At 47.4% G+C, this 18224-nt stretch overlaps 1 protein-coding gene across 4 annotated transcripts; it reads right to left on the bottom strand.

Moving 5' to 3' along the window:
* Nucleotides 1-12397: 12397 nt before the first annotated feature.
* Nucleotides 12398-17589, bottom strand: DUSP13B (dual specificity phosphatase 13B). Of its 4 annotated transcripts, none has more exons than XM_077778624.1 (5): nucleotides 17527-17584; nucleotides 17128-17225; nucleotides 16125-16298; nucleotides 13547-13767; nucleotides 12398-12836 (listed from the first exon to the last, which is right to left on the bottom strand). In XM_077778624.1, exons 2-5 carry the CDS (start codon nucleotides 17193-17195, stop codon nucleotides 12634-12636), a joined length of 666 nt encoding a protein of 221 aa, XP_077634750.1. In that variant the 5' UTR covers nucleotides 17196-17225; nucleotides 17527-17584; the 3' UTR covers nucleotides 12398-12633. The 4 variants fall into 4 exon arrangements, with proteins under 4 accessions (XP_077634750.1, XP_077634751.1, XP_077634749.1 ...); XM_077778625.1 differs by having other exon boundaries at nucleotides 17128-17217; XM_077778623.1 differs by having other exon boundaries at nucleotides 17128-17589.
* Nucleotides 17590-18224: the final 635 nt, after the last annotated feature.

The raw sequence follows: 18224 nt of genomic DNA, 5'->3' as shown, positions 1-18224 counted from the left end.
ATATACTCTAGTTCCATCCATGTTGTTGCAAATGGCAAGATTTTATTCTTTTTGATCGCTGAGTAATATTCCAGCGCGCGCGCGTGCGTGCGCGCGTGTGTGTGTATACCACATCTTTATCCATTCAACAGTCAATGGACATTTGGGCTATTTCCATAATTTGGCTATTGTCAATAGTGCTGCAATAAACATTGGGGTGCATGTGCCCCCTTCAAATCATCGTTTTTGTATCCTTTGATAAATACCTAGTAGTGCAATTACTGGGTTACAGGGTAGTTCTATTTTTAGTTTTTTGAGGAGCCTACATAGTGTTTTCCCAGAGTGGCTGCACCAGTTTGCATTCCCATCAACAGTGCAAAAGGATTCCCCTTTCTCCACATCCGCACGAACATCTGTTGTTTCCTGAATTGTTAATGTTAGCCATTCTGACAGGTATGAGGTGGTATCTCATCTTGGTTTTGATTTGTATTTCCCTGATGATGAGTGATGTTGAGCATTTTTTCATGCATCTGTTAGCCATCTGGATGTCTTTGGAAAAGTGTCTGTTCATGTCTTCTGCTCACTTCTTCACTTTTGGGTGTTGAGTTTGATAAGTTCCTTACAGATTTTGGATACTAACCCTTTATCCAATATGTCATTTGCAAATATCTTCTCCCAGTCTGTAGGCTGCCCTTTAGTTTGCTGATTGTTTCCTTTACTGTGCAGAAGGTTTTTATCTTGATGAGGTCCCAATAGTTCATTTTTGCTTTTGCTTCCCTTCCTCTGGAGACATACCAAGTAAGAAGTTGCAGCCGAGGTCAAAGAGGTTGTTTCCTGTTTTCTCTTATAGGATTTTGATGGTTTCCGGTTTTACATCTAGGTCTCTCATCTATTTTGAATTTATTTTTGTGTATGGTATAAGAAAGTGGTTCAGGTTCATTCTTCTGCATGTCACTGTCCAATTTTTGGAGTGATCTCAGTATTAGGAAGGGATTGACTTTGACACATTGTGCACCCTGATCAGTCAGGGTCCAGCAAAGGACAGAATTCACCAGGGATGGTCTACATGAAAAGATATTAGGGGCACCTCAGTGGCTCAGTCACTTAAGTGTCTGGTTTTGGCCCAGGTCATGATCTCACAGTTTATTGGTTCAAGCCATGCATTAGACTCTCTGCTATCAGCATACAGCCCACTTTGGATTCTTGGATTCTCTATCTCCCCCCTCTCTGCCCCTTCCCCACTCACATGCGTGCGCTCTCTCTTCTCTCAAAAATAATAAAAATATAAAAAATAAATTAAAAAAGAAAATACATTAATGAAGGGATTACAGAGTATGAGCAGGGTTAAGGGAACAAACAAGTAATGCTGAAGCACTTAGAAAGTAGCAACAGTGGAAAGCCATAGAATGTAGATGTGTTCAACCCAGCAGATGAGGACAACACTCTCAGGAATGGCAGAACAATGAGGTGGAACGAACCTGGGTTCAACATGACTTCTTAAAGCCAAGTCCCCTTGTGTATCTGGACTACCTCCCTACAGCAGTGCGAGAGAGAAATAAACATTTGTCCATTTAAACCATTGTATTTTGGAGTGTCTGTTATAATAACCTACTCTAATACATTCAAAGGCCAGTGTGAGGAGAGAACAGAGAGTGAGGGAGAGAACATTCGTAGATGAGAGCCTATTTCCACAGGGCCTTGTAGCCATGGGAAGGAGTTTGGATTTTATTCTAGGGAGGATGCTTACATGATCTAATTTGCATTTTTAACATTTTTTTAAGTTTACTTATTTTGAGAGAGAGAGAATGGGGGGAGCACATGTGCATGAGTGGGGGAAGAGCAGAGAGGGAGAGAGAGAATCCCAAGCAGGCTCAGTACTGTCAGTGAAGAACCCAACGCAGGGCTGGATCCCATAAACTGTGAGAACATGATCTGAACCAAAGTTGAGAGTTAGATGCTTAACTGACTGAACCGCCCAGGCATTTGTAAGTCCCCTTCGCGTTTGTAAGAACATTTTGACTGGTATGTGGGGAATGGAATGTGGTAAACAAAAGGTGAGCAGTGAGGGGACTATTCTGGTTGTTCAGGAAAGAGATGCTAGTGGCTTGGTCAAGGATAGTAGTGGCAGTGTGTGAGAAGTGGCTCAGATTCTGCATATGTTTTGATGGTAGATGATAAAGAACCGCCTGATAACTTTGACTTTGAGGAGTTTGCATGTTCAGGAATAAATGAACTACATAACAATATAACTATTTTTGTTGTTGTTTTCATAAAGGCTTTCTGACCCTGATGATGTAACTTTTTCCTGCACAAGGTGCTGATGGACTGAGTTAGGAAAGAAATTCATGTTTTATTAAGCAACTTATTACTTTGGTGTCTATGCTCACAATCTCAGACTGCCCCTGAGGCCAGTCTTGGGGAGAGAGTACAGCCCAGACCCAGAGAGATCCTCATCACTGCAGTCAGTCTGGCTTGCAGTGGGTTGAAAATTCACTCAGTCTGTCCATCCCCATATAGCACCTACTATGTGGGAGGCAGTATTCTAGAAACTGAAGGAAAAGTAACAGTAAGACATATTATGTCACTCACTCCCCTCATGTTGCTGCTCTTCTTTTGATTGGGATGTACAAATAAAGTGAGGCATCTCTATTTTCCTTTACCTCATCTAATCTTCCCCACAAGCCCCACCCCACCCTGCTGGGAATTCAGGACACTTAATTTGCTGAATAATAACAATAGTCTCTTCCCAGTTAAAAGCTCAAGCTCTCAGAATTCTCTTCCCCAAGATGGATTATGGATGTACCTCAGGGTTTACTGCAAGAGGCAAGGTGGGGAGGAGGTATTGATGCTGGGGGGCCCCTTGAGCCTGGCTGCTGCTGTTGTTGGACAAAATGATTCCCTTCCAGATGCCTAAGTGGATAAAGAATAAGTGCCCCACTTTTCACTTTGTCCTTGGGACACTGACTGGACAATGGAGGTCACCATCTGTAGGCCTCACTGCCAGCTCCCCTTCCCCCTTCTTCCTCAACCATCCACTTGCTTTTCCTTTCTTACCAGAAAACCCCTGGGCCTCTTCCTTTCCCGTTTGGCCTTCCTTTCCCATTTCTCTGGGGCCTTAAGGGCAAGAGACTTCCAGGTAGCGGTGACTGATGTACAAGTAAATCTTTAGTGTAAGTTCTCTGCAATGTTTATACTAAAAAATTATTTGTTGCTTACCTGAAATTCAAATCTACCAGGTGTCCTGTATTTTCTCCAGTAATTCTACTTCTAGGGAACTTGGCTATGGCAAAGAGCAATGAAAAACACAGCTGTACAGTATTTCCAAAATACTGTATTATGCCCCAAATAAGTCTTACCCCCTGCTGGCCTCTTGGCTGGACAGACTTAGAGGGGCTTCAGAAAGAAGGCTCCCCTCTACCTCCTCCCTAGCAAAGGATGTTCCAGTTCCTTAGAGGAACTCATCGTGTATGTGTATGGCATGTGTGTTTGAGGATGTGGGGTGGAGAGATGGTGAAGGAATCACCTTTGGCTTCCTGCCCTTCACCCTTCATCTCACCAGGCAGTCTTCCTTGGGATGTGAGTAGCTCTATCCTGCTGGCAAAGTGATTGCTTACCTAGAATTTTTATGAGGACGTTTTTATTGAGCTGTAATTGAAAAGAAAAAAATTCCAAGACATTCCAGATTTTCCTCATAAGCCTCCTTCAGAAATGTGTGTGCGTGCATACGCGTGTGTGTGCGTGCGTGCGTGCGTGTGTGTGTGTGTGTGTGACATATAATTTTTCTCTCTTCTTCTCTAAATTATGGACCAAAATAGAGATGAGCTGGGAGTCTGGAGAGCCTGTAAAACTCTTTTCAAACAAATATTCTACTGTTTGGAGACTTGAGGTTTTATATAAGAGGGCTGCGTTTGTCATTACAGCCTAATATCCTAATGTAAGTTTACAACCCTACTTAAGAAACCTGTAATAGAATGCAGAGCCTGTTATGTATTTAAACTGCTTGGTAAAAGTTTATAAATCATATACATTTCTTTTAAAGAATGCGAAACTAAATCCAGATGATGGCCTTTTAGAAACAGGCTGGTTGTGACCGCCACATTGTGCCCCACTGCTGTCCTAAGAAGCTGTAGGAAAAGACTGCATCTGTCCTGAGGTCTCTTTGACCAGGAAGGATGGAGATCCAGCCCTTCCCCAACCCCCCTGATTGTTTCAGCAGGAAGGAAAGAAACTCAAGCTTTTGTTGGGCACCTACTGTGTGCTAAGTGCTGGGCTCCTTCTCTGTCTTCATCTTTCATTCAATCCTTCATTGCACCAGAGCTATGCAATGCTATTATCCTCTTATTTTTACTCTTGAGGAATGTGAGGTTCAGAGGGGTCAGCTATCTGCTCAGGCTCACACAGGTTGTTAAAGGATGGAGTCTGAGTGAAAACCTAAGTCTGCATATATCCAAGGTTCCTGTTCTTCCCATCACTCTACTCCCACCCCAGACATCTCCACTTGATGGCGGTAGTGGTGTATATTATAGTCTCCTTGGCTAGACACGTATTGCTACTTCTTAGGAGGGACAAAGCTGGATTGGGAGTGAGAGAGGTCAGGCTGGGCACCTCTGTCCAGCAGCCATTTCTGGGACAGTCCTGAATCCACTGACCCACTGTCCTGCCAGACGGACTCATTGTTGTCAGGGCATGCCTGTGGTCTGATTGAAGTTCGTGAAATGAATAGATGAAGTTCTTTTGGGCCAAAAGATAGATTCAGAATCAAGTGACCTCAGAGATTCATTGGAAGAACACACTTGAAAACAAGGATCTCCTGGAGAATGGGAATGTCTCCTAGGATATACCGTGACTCTACTGCCCTGGTTAACATGGGGTCTCCTCAAGTGCAGGCTGCTCCTCACCCCATGACTCTGGCTTTCTGTGGACTCGGCTCTTCTCTGGTTGGCTTCTGATATTCCTGCTGCTGCCATCTGAATCCCTCTGTTCCTCTACTTCAAGACTCCCACCTCCTTACAGCTCCTGCTTCCTGACCTTCGGGGTACCTCTGTACCATCCTGCTACCTGCTACCGTCTCCCACTCAAATTCTCCAAAAGAGAGGACCTCATTGGGTCAGCAGTCTTGTCTGGGAATGAGCGCCCATCAGGCGCTCACGTAGACCACCCCACAGGCCTCTCGCTACCTGTGGGTCAGGAGACTTAACAGTTTTAAGGCCCAGTTTGGCTGCAAGTAATGGAGACTTGAAAAATAGTGGCCTAAACAGGATAAGCCTTTCTTTCTTTAGTGTGGAAGCAGAGGCAGTCAGGATGAGCAGGGAGCAGCCATTGCTATTCACACCGCAGGCAGCACCATGGAGAGGAGAACTCCAAGGACACTCTCCTGTACCCATTAAAGAGACTTATCAGAAGTTCTACACAGTAATTCCACTTATATCTGATTGGCCAGAATATAGTCACTTGGCCACACTTACCAGCAAGGGAGGTTGTGTTAGCTGGGTACATCGTGAGCCAGCTAATAACTGAGGTTCTTTACCAAAAAGGGAGGATTTGGGGAGCAAGGAGAAGTCTGTGCCCAGGTGCCCATCCTGATGTATCTACCTATGGCTAGGACAGCAGAACCATATGGTAGAGAGTGTGTGATACCAGCAATACCTGAGAAAGGACTACAGGCCAGTATTGGCATGATGGGGGCCTTGCATGGATGGTACAGGGTGCATATATTTATCTGTGTGGTATGGTCTAAGCAGAACTAGAAAGATCCCCTCATCTCTTCCCCCAAGTTTCCACTTAGTTGTCCTGCCTGCAAGTTCACCATTCAAGTAAAACAATGCCTTCCCCATTAGCCCTTTTAAAGCCTGCACACGATCCTGGGAAAATCAACCTGTACTCAATTATTTATGTATTTTTCTTATGTCTGCCTAAGCAGCAACCCTCATCCCAGTCACTGCCAAAGTCAGGATAGCCCTAGGAGGCAACAGCACTAAGCCAGAGTCCTGGGAAGCTTGACAGCTAGTCTTTTGGGGTCCCAGTTGTAGGTTTCAGAAGCCCCATTTTAGGCTCAGAGGATATAGGAGGCAAAGCTCAAATACCTGTAAAGGCATGTGAAAAGGGAAGGCTTTGGAGGGAGGGAGGACACACAGATGGGGTGATGAAAGGTTCTGAAGTGGCAGCTGGGGTGCAGGAAATCTCAGAGGAGGGGAAATTCTAACAGCTTTCAAGGAGAGAGGATCAGGCTGACCAGATATCAAATGGCTCAGGAGGCATGGGTAAGGAAGTTAATGCAGAAGTCTGGGGGAATAAACTGGGGAGAGCAGAGTGATCTCAGAAAAGTGAGAATATTGGTAGCTGGTGCTCTTGCCTGTCAGGGAGGGCAGTACCTGTGGAGGTGGGGGTGGGGTATTATTTCCCTTTGAGCTTTCCTCAAACCAGGTTTCCTCAAGGCCCCAGCGGCTGCAGAGCCCATATTGTAGCCGCCCTCCCTACCCTCCAAGGGGAAGGAAATGGAGGAGGCAGCTGTCTAGATGAGGCTGAGAGGTAGAGGCCAGCAGATCCCCAGGGGCCCCTGGTAGCCAGGAAGTCTTGGGCTCCTCAGCAGGAGTCTGGTTGGCCTGGTAGGTAGGGTGGGTGAGGCTTAGGACAGAGCTTGGGAGGGAGGTGCCCACCCTGTCCACCTCAAGGTCTTTGCCACCAATATTCCCCTTGAGCCCCTACCTATCTTCCAGTTTTGAGCGGGGCTATGAGAAGATATAAGACAGACCTCTGTTGTCCTCTGTCTTCTTCTGTAGATGTGGGAGCTCATCTTCATGAACTCTGTCAGCGGTGGAGTGGATACATGTGGCTGCCCTGTTTCTCCCTCATTCACCCCATTCCTCTAGAGGCTAATTTGGTGTTCAAAAGCCAGGGCTTTTGGCCACAGGCTCTGCTGCTGTGCTGGTTATGTATTCATGCATAATAAGCTGCCGCAAAATTTAGTGACTTAAAACAAGAGCCTTTTCTTATATCTCATGATTTTATGGGTCCTTAGTTCGGGCAGGCTTGGATGGACTATTCTTCTGTTCCATGTGACATTGATGGAGGCCACTCAGTGGTATTTAGCTGCCAGACATACTGGTCTGGAGAGTCTAAGATGGATTCATTTAAATATCTTTCCAGTGCCTTGAAAGGGAGGCTGGAAGGCTAGCCTCAGCCGAGACTGTTGACCAGTTTGCCTACACATGGACTCTCTAGCATGGTGGTCTTAGAGCAGGATGACTTCTTGTATAGTGGGTTCAGGGCTCCCAGGGTGTTCCCAGAGACCCAGGCAGAAGTTATAAGGCGTCTTATGACCCAGCTTCAGAAGTCCCAGATTGCTACTTCTCAAAATTCTATTGGCGAACAAGTAACTAAGGCCAACCCAGAATGACGGTTCAGGAAGTGTGGGATGATTTTACCACTGTTACCCGAGTGACCTTGAGAAAGGTTATTTAAACCCTTGGAGCCTCAGTCTTCATATCTATAAGATAGGAATACTGTAATAGTATCTACCTCTTATGACCCATGAGAATTAAATAATTATATGTCTCATCAACAACTGCTGTATAAAAGCCTGCTTATGATCACCAGTATCTGCAGTTTCCTCTTCTTCTTGGGTGCCCTGCGGGACTACATTTTTCATCCTCCCTTATAGTCAGATATGACCATGACTGAGTTCTGCCCATGGAACTAGAAGGGACAAGATATATCTGGCCTCTCCATCCTCCGTGCTTGCTCCCCCTACCCTCCATGCCCCCATCAACCTGTGTTGCGAGGAAGAAATAAAGTTTACTTGTCAGAGCCATTAGCCTACCCTGACTAATGCAATGATACATACTAAGCTCTCAATTAAAGTTGGGGCTCTCCTGGGGCACCTGGGTGGCTCAGTCAGTTAAGCATCTTAGTGTTGGTTTCAGCTCAGGTTGTGATCTCATGGTTCATGAGACTGAGACCCACTTCCAGCTCTGCACTGACAGTGTGGAGCCTGCTAGGGATTCTCTCTCTCCCTTTCTCTCTGCCCCTCGCCCACTCACTCATCTTCATGTAAGCGTGCACTCTCTCTTTCAAAATAAATAAATAAACGTTAAAAAAAATAAAGTCAGGGACTCTCAGGCCTAACCCCTATACACCTGTGTTCTCATCTGTACGATGGGGGTGATGTTGGGAACCTATCCCATAGAGTTGTGAGGATTGGATGAAATAATATATAGTTTGACTTAATGGCTTAGCTCCTCTTTAATCACAATGAAGTGTTATCATTACCTTTCTCTTGAAACAAAATTAGGTGAACTTCCAGTATTTTAGGTTGGAAGCCAATAAAACTGATAGGTACCATTGCATTCAGAATACTTTCTCAAAACCATTTGATATGGGTTTCAGAATCTAAATATAAGAATAGGATGTTTCTAAGTTTAAAAGTCCATTTGTTTTTGATTTTTTAAATTAGGGAATATTTTAAGAATACAAAAGAAAAGATGTAATAACTTTTAATAATTATAACATATATACTAACTCCCACAACTCATTATGGTCAAATCTTAGCATTTTGCTATATTTGATCTGTGTTTTTTTCCTAAAGAAATAAAACCCTATGAATGAAACTGGAAAAATAAATGATGTCTCATTTATTTAGCATTGTGGTTGATATATGCAAAGCAGTGCATAATGGTCAGGAAGTTTTTTTAACTTTCATTTTGAAATAATTTTACATGTATAGAGTTATAAAGATAATAATAGAGACATTTCTTGTATACCCACCACCCAGCTTCCTCTCTTAACCTCTTTCATAACCGTGGCATATTCATCAAAAAGATTAAAATCGTTGTAACATTATTAACTGCAAACTTTTTTCAGATTTCATCAGTTTTTCTACTTTACATCCTTCTGTTCCAGAATCTAATCCAAAATATATGTTGCATTTAGGTCAGCTAATTTTTATTTTTCATTGAAGTTTATTTAATTTGAGAGAGAGAGAGCATGTGCGTGAGTGGGGAGGGGCAGAGAGAGAGGAAGAGGGAGAGAATGCCAAGCAAGCTTTGTGCTGTCAGCCCAGAGCCCTATGCAGGGCTCGATCCCACAATCCGTGAGATCGTGACCTGAGCCAAGATCAAGAGCTTGCCACCCAGGCGCCCCAGTCAGCTAATTTTTAATTGTTCATTCAACACTGAAAGCACTTCCAACTTTTAGTCCAAGATGCTGTTCTGTGGAGCAGAACAGGAAAAAAGGAAAATCTAAGGTCTGGAGAGATTAACTGAGGTCACAACCTCAGGTAAAAGGCAGAAGTCAGATTTGAAACCAGGTAATCTGGCTCCAAAGTCATGCTCTTAACAAGACCCCTTCTTCTTTCATGAGGCTGCTCTAGAGAAGAAGGGAAGCAGATGCATCATCATAGACTTCCCAGGGCAAGTGTGGCAGGCAGGAAGTCTTCCTGATGGAGGTGTCAGCCTGCAGCTCAGATGCTCTGGGGGATATTTGGCCTTCCTACCACGTGCCGTCTCAGGGCTTCCCTCCCTCTTTTCCCTGCAGCCCCACTTTCTGAGCCCAAGCCTCAGAGCTCCAGGAAGATGACCTGCTGTAACTCAAGCCCCAGGGTGTGGTTCTGTCCTAGATTCTGGGCACCCCAGCCCAGCCAGCAGGGACAGGCTGCCCACACTCATAGACCCGGATGTTGATTTAGAGACTGACTTCTGGATCCACTATTTTGGGTCCCGCTGACAGTGCACGAGCAAGAAATAGCAACAAGGGCTGAGTTGTCAGGCAGAGGGGGGAATCCACAAGAACTGGGGGTGAACAGGCTGGTCTACTGAGCAGGGGCTAGCTTTCTCTACTCTGGAGAATTATAGGCCCCACCAACCTGAGGATAAATGGAGAACCGTTTTCCGTCCCCAGATTGGAGAGGCGCCCCGCCTGGTTGGGCACAGCAGCAGCCCTTCTGCAGCCCTCCAGCTAGGATGTATGTTTACCCTTTGGAAGAGGCTCAGAGAGCACCTGAGGTAGCCAACAGCCAGCCATTAATAGGACCAAGTGCTGTAGGGAGGAGAGCAGGGAGCTGGCTTGCAGTTTCTGCCTTTTGAGGCCATAGCCCAGAGGTCCTGCATCCCTGTGGCAACACTCCAGCCACGTTTCATCTTCTTTGAGCCTTGGGTGGCTCCATTATAAAATGGGAGTGTTAATCCCTGTGTCTCAGACAAGGCAGCATAGGTTTGCAGTTTATGATTTGCAGGAAGGAGGAGCGGGGCTAAAACACAGCCTGTGCTCAGCTCACTCCGACGGGCACCCTGACCCGGAGCTATGTCTGCTTGGGAGAAAGGGACACCTTTTCCTCAACCCAGCCCAGGAGCCATTATGCCTGAAAGGCCGGTTTGCTCCCAAGGGGGCACCTTGTCTGATTTTTCCAAACAAAAAGCATTTGCCCTCTGGGAATAGGCCAGATGGCAGAGAAGGGCAAGGAACCCTCTGCCCAGAAGGCAGGGCTGGTCCCAGAGAGTGTTGGTAGGGAGTGAGGAGGCAGCGTCAGGGGGGCCAAAGAACAAGATGGGCTGGGAAGAGGGTGTCAGGGTTCCCAAGGGGTGGGCATGCAGGCGGAGCTGGGGGAAGGAGAGGTACCCTCCGGAGGCAGGCCTGCTCTAGGAGCCGGCTGGGACCCACGCCCCCTGGTGACCTCCATAGAGAAGGCCTAGGGGTAGTGATGCTAACCTGTAGTTGTGGCCCACACAACCAGAGAGCTGTACTTGAGGGCAGGGTCATAGCCAGAGTTTAGGAGCCATGGGAGCTTTGAGACCATGAGAAGCCTGGTCAGAAACAGCCTGTTGGAAGAGAATGACAAGGCACCAGTAAATTGTGAGTCAGAGTAACAGGTGATGCCACAAATGGTGGGTGGACATCTTGGTGGCCCGAAGAGGAGTACTTCTCTCAGGTTTGGAGGGTCGGGGGGGGGGGCTTCCCAAAAGTAACTGCTAAACTGAGACCTCATAGAGACCCCAGTGAAAGTGGGGGAGGGTGGTACACTCAGGCGGTGCAACCTAAAGCATGTTTACCAGAGGTAAGAGAATGTGGTGCATTCTGGAAACTGCGAGTGGTTCTACCATTTCTTAATTACACAGTGTGTATAGGAACAAGAATTACAAGAGAGAAGACTAGAGATACAAGAAGTTTCTCAGATAATGGAGCATCTTTATACTTTGTCAAGGTGTTTGTACTTAGGGGGTTGTAAGCAGAGTGGTGATGTGAGCAGATTTCCATTTTAGTAAGATGTGTGCATGGAGATTGAAGGGGCAAGGCTGGAGGCAGAGAGACCAATAGCAGGTGAGAGGTGAGGGTGGCTTGAACTCGGTACTCACAACAAAGATGAAGCTACGTTAGCAGACCCCAATGGTATTGAGGAAGTGGAATCAATAGGCTAATTGTATGAGAGGCAGGGGTCCCAAGGGGACATGACACCCATCACTGACTTGAGCAACGCTGGCTGTCAGAAATCTTCACTAAAATGAAGAACTAGGAAGAGTTCAGCTGGTGGGGCGGGGCTGCGGAAAAGTTCAGCCGAGTTTGAAATTCAAGTGCAATATTCAGATAGAGGCAGACAGCGGGATGCAGAGGTTTGAGCGAACTGGGCTGCCTCAGAGGAGTCATCAGCCTAGAGATGTGAATTGAGGCTGGGATTGGGGGCAAAGGAACCCCCCCCCCCCAGCAGAGAGAACTGTGAAGAAGAAAAAGGCAGGGGCCAGAACCCTGGAAACCTTGAGGTTTAAGGGTCAGCTGGAAGAGACTAAGGCTAAATAAGAGCAGCCTGAGAGGTGGGAGGAAAGCAGCCCATTTAGTCCTTGTGATACTTTATTCCAGATGAGGAACCTGGGGCTTTTTATATTGTGGTATTAGGGCACAAAACGTAGAAACTTGGAACTAAATGTTTCACTGCATCCGATCACCATCCTTCATCCAGGATTCCTGGGCTGTCTCCTCCCTAGACCCTCTTCTTTCAGTTGGTGCTTGTTTTCAGTCTGTCCTTTTGAAAGTACAGTGTAAGTGTAAAGATTTAAGAGATGCTATTTGCACAGCAAGTTTTGACTATCGCTTTTGACAGGGCGGGCGTGGAGGAGGATGGTGACGCACTGAACCTTGGTCTTTATGCAGACAACCTAGCTCTCAGGTGGTGGTATGAGAAAGACAAGATAAGGAAAAGATCAGGTAATTCTCAGCACTGGTACCCCCACCCCTCCCTTACCCCCCCCCCAGGCAGATACTGCTAATTGATCCTCACGTGCCCTTTTTCTTCATGAAGACTCCACATGGACTCAGACTCTCTCTGTAGGCTGCCAACGTGCTGACTCAGAGCTGGCAAGCCTCGTGGCTATCCTGGAAGTAAGCCACCACCCCCACAAACCACCAGAAGATCTCCTGTCTTTATTATGATGAATCTTTTATTATAGAGCAGACAGAACTGTCTTCTGTATAAAGAATCTTTGGATTGGGTCAGGGAAATCCACCTGCTAAAGGTCACCACTCAGTTCTCCCTGCTTCTGCCTCAGCTAAGCCCCCACTTGCTATATATACCTCAAGGGCATTGGAAACAGTAGAGGCTGCTGTCCCCAGGGCCAGGCTGTTGGGTTGGGCCATGCTGGCCAGGGTCAGGGCTCCTGGCTGCTCATTATGTCAGAGCCGCCCCATCTCCCGCGCCAGTCGGTTGTCCAGAACCTGGAGCTGCTGAAGGAAGCCTGAGTTGGGGCAGATATCACGGTGGGCCTGCACCGTCTGGATGGCCTCCACCAGTGTCATGTTCTCACAGATCATGAGGAAGGCCAGGACAACTGTAGCAGAGCGGCTCACCCCCATAGCACAGTGTACCAGCACACGGCCTGTGGGAAAGACCCAACCTAGCGTCAGCTACCTGCCCTCACACTGACCACCCACCCCATTGGGAACTGGAGATGCTTCCTGCCATCCTTCAGCCCACCTATCACAGCACCCTGGAATACTGACAATGTTCTTACAGTCAGATGGGGCAGCTGAGGCCCAGAGAGGGAAAGGGACTGGCTTAAGGTCACACAGCAAGTTAGTGGCCCAGCTAGGTTAACAGCTGGGATTCCCTTTTCCAGGTCCAAGGTGTTTCCTCTGGTATCCTTTCCAATTCTGCTATCCTGTTGTAAAGGGTGGGAGAGGGGACAATATTCCTAGAGTCCCCTGGATTTGTGGCTGATTATGTGGAGTTTCCCAACCTGCTTAGTTCTTCCCTCTCTACCCTCCCTGCAGCCCTATGCCAAAGCCTCATCTTAGAGGGGCCTGTTCAGCCTTTGCTCGGTTGTGTACCTCTGCCCAACACCAGCCCTCTTGCTGAGGGATGGTTACACTGAACCACATCAGACCTTAGCTGATTGTTGGTCCCCTGAAGGGGACACTCACTAAATCGTAGTAGCTATTTGCTCCATGGGGTGGGAGGGTTGTTGAAGAGGTATGTAGCTCTGGACACCCCACCCACCAGCACTATTGGAAAAAGTGCCCCAGATCCTACCCTCTTACCACCATCCCTGTCCCCACCTCCACCTCAGCGTCTTCCCCAGCAGCTCACCTTGAGGAACACTGAGGGCAGTCCGGATGTATCGAGCAACAGGCAGAAAGTAGACACTGAGGTCAAAGAAGGGGTTGTCATCGGCCTCAATGCCATAGTACTCCAAGGTCATCCCGCGGTAAAACTTGGCACCTGTGTCCACTTGAAACTTGCCTGCAGCAACATTCACGACATGGGTGATGCCCAGCTGGGTCAGCTTGCCCTTGTCACGGGCTGCGTACCTGCAGGGAGGCCGTGGGGACATTGAGAGGTGGGGCAGGTCTCACTAGGTCACCTCTGGCTGGGCTGGAACTTGTCCCCTTCCCTCCTCTGTCACCTCTCCTCCAAATGTGAGACTGAAAAGAGTGAAGAGGCCCAGATGATCAAGACTCCTTTCACGCAGCCCAACTTTCCTACAGGGCAGTTTGGCCACAGGCATCAGAAGCCTTAAAAATATACAAAATATATACATCCTTTGCCTCAGCAACATCCCTTCTAGGAACTTGAAAAAAACCCAAAATGTGCCCACAGACATCTATAAACTGGACCTAATGATATTCAAGATAGTGAAACATTGGAAAAAATCACTATCTGGTAATAGGAGACTGAGTATGCTATAGCTAAAGGAAATAGTATGCAACCACTAAAATGTTGTAGATAGTTACAGGTAAACAAGGAAGGGTATTTGTGCTATATTGAGCACCTATGAAAAATGCAGGATTCATGGAGGTGCCTGGGTGGCTCAGTGGGTTAAGTGTCTGACCCTTGGTTTTGGCTCAGGTCATGATTTTATAGTTTCGTGAATTTTTGCCCAGCATTGGGCTCAGCGCTGACAGCTCAGAGCTTGCTTGGGATTCTCTCTCTCTCCCTCTCCCTCTCTCTGCTCCTCCCCCACTCACACTTTCTCTGTCTTTCTCAAATAAATAAATAAACTTGTAAAAAAATGCAGGACACTGGGGTGTCTGGGTGGCTTGATCGGTTGAGCCTCTGACTTCTGCACAGGTCATGATCTCACGGTTCGTGAGTTTAAACCCCACGTTGGGCTCTTTGCTGACAGCTCAGAGCCTGGAGCCTGCTTCGGATTCTGTCTCCCTCTCTCACTGCCCCTCCCATGCTCTCTCTCTCTCTCTCTCAAAAATAAACACTCAAAAATTTTTTTTAAATGTAGGATACACAACTTGGTTTTAAAATGTTTTCAAAGGATGTGTGCTTTTATTTAAAAAGCTTTCAAAACTTTTTAAATTTTTTAATCTAATAAAATAGATGACAAAATGGGATGAGAAAGAGGTATCATTTCTGTAAAAAAATGTGAAAAAGCATTTATGTATGTGTCCTTGTGTTTTTATTTTTTAATGTTTATTTATTTTTGAGAGAGACACAGAGCATGATCATGAGAGGGGCAGAGAGAGAGGGAGACACAGAGTCCGAAGCAGGCTCCAAGTTCCAAGCTGTCAGCAGAGAGCCTGATGCAGGGCTTGAACTCAAGGATCGTGAGATCATGACCTGAGCTGAAGTCAGAGGCTCAACCGACTGAGCCACCCAGGTGCCCCATATGTGTGTGTATTTTTAAAAAGTCAACAAAGATTTTATTACTGTTTATCTGGTGGGGGGGATAGCATATTTGCCATATTATTAACAAGATATTGAACCATATTTTCTAAATATTAAGGAACATGTCGAAAATCCATATATATTCATCCATATATTCCAAATTTTAGGAAACTTTTGAGGAAATGATATACAATCCTACTTTCTTTATATATATATATATATAGAGAGAGAGAGAGAGAGAGAAACTTTGTGTGTGTGTTCCCAGGACCCATGTACTAGAATGTTCTAGGATCACTGTTCATAATAGCCAAAAAGTGGAAACAACTCAAATGACCGTGTACAATAGAATAGATAAACTATGGGACAGTCATACAAATGAATAGTATGCAGCAATGAAAGATGAACGAGCTTCAGCTGCATAGAACACAAGTAGGTCTTATAATACTGAGCAAAGGATGCCAGGCACAAAGCACATGCAATATGATTCCATTCATATGACTTTAAAAGACAAGCAAAACTAACTACATTTTCAGGTATATAGGTGTTAAAACAATATAAAAAAAAAAGCATGGAGATAATTATTTCAACACTTAGTTACCTACAAAGAAAGGGTTCAGTGGGGCTTCTGGGGCATAAGTAATGTCCTATTTCTTGTCCTGGATGGTGAAACTGTTCACATGTGCTCTTTGCACTTTTCTTTTCTTCTTCTTCTTCTTCTTCTTTTTTTTTTTTTATTTTAGAGGAAGAGAGAGAGCACGCACCTCTGCGAGCAGGGGAGGGGACAGAGGGGAAGAGAGAGAGCAGAGCCGGACATGGGGCTCGATCCCACAACTCCGGGATGGTGATCTGAGCTGAAATCAACAGTCGGACACTCAACCACATGAGCCCTTTTATGCACTTTTCTTATGTGTATTCTATTTCCACAGCTAAAGTTAATAATAATATAGAAGGAAAGGAACAAGTGGAAAGAGATGGTGGGAGCCCTGGAGGACTCTGGGAGAGGGTCCCCCTTCTGCCCCCTCTACCTCCCACCGTGGGTTTTACTTACGCATCTCCTAGGAAGAGGTTGGGCCAGACCTCATTGATGTGGCTCAGCATGGCGGCCCGACGGACCCACAGCAAGCGCTGTAGGGAGGCGAGTGTGGGAGGCTGGTAGGAGGACGCCCGGACTGCCCCATGGATCTTAGGCCTCCGGAGGTCCTGCTTCTGCAGCGAGTCCATCCTGAAACACAGGGGGTGCTCTTGTGGTTGGGGGCAGGATCCCCAACTGTGGGTCCAGCTGATGGAGAGGCCCAGGCATGGTGCAGTGCCCAGGTGCCAGCCGGATGCTGCAGGAAGGGCCCAAGCTATTTTGGATGAGGTCATTAACTAGCTCGGGTGGGGCTGAGGCCTAGACCCTTTCCCCGGGGAACAAGGGAATCAATCCCTTGTCACTCCTGTGAAGCTGGGAAGCTCTCTCCTGCCCCTTCCAAGAGGTCCCTGATGGCGGAAGCTTTGGCCAAGAGGCCCTTGGAGTTCCCTGTTTGTGGCAACTAGTCAGCACAGACCCTGCCCCTTCAGTCACAGGTATTTGGGACTTAATAGGAATGAGGACCTCAGATGGCTATGGCTCTCAGAGGGCACCTAGGAAGGCCCCCACAACCTGGCAGCTCATCTCAAGCTCCCTCCTCTGCTACTTCCAGGGCTAATCCCAGGAATGAGGGGACCTGGATCATGACTTGACATTTGTTGGTATTTCCACGCTGAGTAAGCTGATGCCTCTTATGGGCCTGAGGCCTCATTTGTAAAATAGGTCTCTGCAGGTCCCTATTTTACGTAGGAGGAAACCGAAGGTCAGAGAGAATTTTTTAAGTGATGCCCAAAGCCGTATGGCTGATAAGTAGCAAGCCTGGGGTTTCCATCCAGTTGTGCTCCTTCAGTTCTGTCTGTACGTCTTCCAGTTGCCATTGTTGGGGACTCCAGAGAATGGTCACTAATCCATCTGTCTCTACATGAGAGCCTGGTGTTGGGGTCACACATCTGCCTATAGGCCCCGGGAATTTCCTCCTTACCCCCACGACTCAGGCCAGTGCTGCAGATCAGGCCTCACCCAGGTGGGGTGAGTTGTGTCAGGAGTCATCTGGCTGAGGGTGTCCGGGACCCTGCAGAGCTGGGGTGTCAGTGGCACCAGAACCTGGGTCTGGTGCTGTGCTGGGAAGGAGTGCCTATCTTGGCTAATTGTCCCTGCCCCCCTCAGCCAGTAACTAGGGAAGGTACAAACTGGGAAGAACATCTTTTCTCTTTGGGAGGCAGCGCCAGGACCAGGAAAAGAAATGGGCACCCAGGAGGCCACTGGCTTGGCCAAGCTCACCCAGCGGGTAGCCGGTGGGCAGGGTGGAAGTGAAGACCCGGCTTTCCCCTTCATCCCCCACTGTGACCTCTCAGGGCAGGCTGAGTGGCCTGCCACCTACCTAGGGCATGGTCTGGGGCCGGGAATGGGGGACTGAGTACAGGGACAGGACTCAGCACATGAGCGGAACTGGGCTGGGGCAGGTTCCGCCCAGAACACAAACGCTGTGAAGCGGTTAGAATTCCAGGTCCTTCCCTTGGAGCCTGTGGGGGTGGGGTCTGAGAGCAGACCTAGGCTACTCTCGACTGAAGCACCGTCCTTCTAAACCCTCTCTGCTTGGCATCTCATTGGTATGAAAGGCTTTTGGCCCTGAACTTCCTGTGTCCATGGGAAGCTACCTGAAGTGGTAGAAAGAGAACTTCGGAGGCAGGGAGGACAGCATGGCCATAACTCATTCCGTTGTCTCCAGCAAGTCTTTCCTTCTGTTTGGCCTATGGTCTTTCTCATTTTTAAGATCCTAAAACATCTAAGGCCTTGCCTGACTTTGAGGATTCCCTAGGGGTCTGACCTGAGAATGAGAGCCGTGGCTGGGTTTGCGGTAGCTACAGAGTAGGGAGCGGCATAGTGTGTTGGGGTGGAGAAAGCCCCAGGCCCCAGGGTTGTCCAAGAACCACACTGGTCTGCAGCCTGCAGCCGGAGCTGCCTGAGATGGAGCTCTGAGATGGAGCTCTGAGAAGCCTAGCAGGCCCACTCTGGCCTCTCAGCTTGGCATGGGGTACGGCCGCCACCCTGTGGCCAATGGGTGCATCGCAGTCCAGC

This window comes from Crocuta crocuta, unplaced genomic scaffold (assembly GCF_008692635.1).
Source record: "Crocuta crocuta isolate KB4526 unplaced genomic scaffold, BGI_CrCroc_1.0 scaffold167, whole genome shotgun sequence".
In the NCBI taxonomy this organism is placed as follows: Eukaryota; Metazoa; Chordata; class Mammalia; order Carnivora; family Hyaenidae; genus Crocuta; species Crocuta crocuta.
The sequence above is the reverse complement of the archived record's forward strand: the minus strand, read 5'-3'. Positions and strand labels throughout refer to the sequence as shown.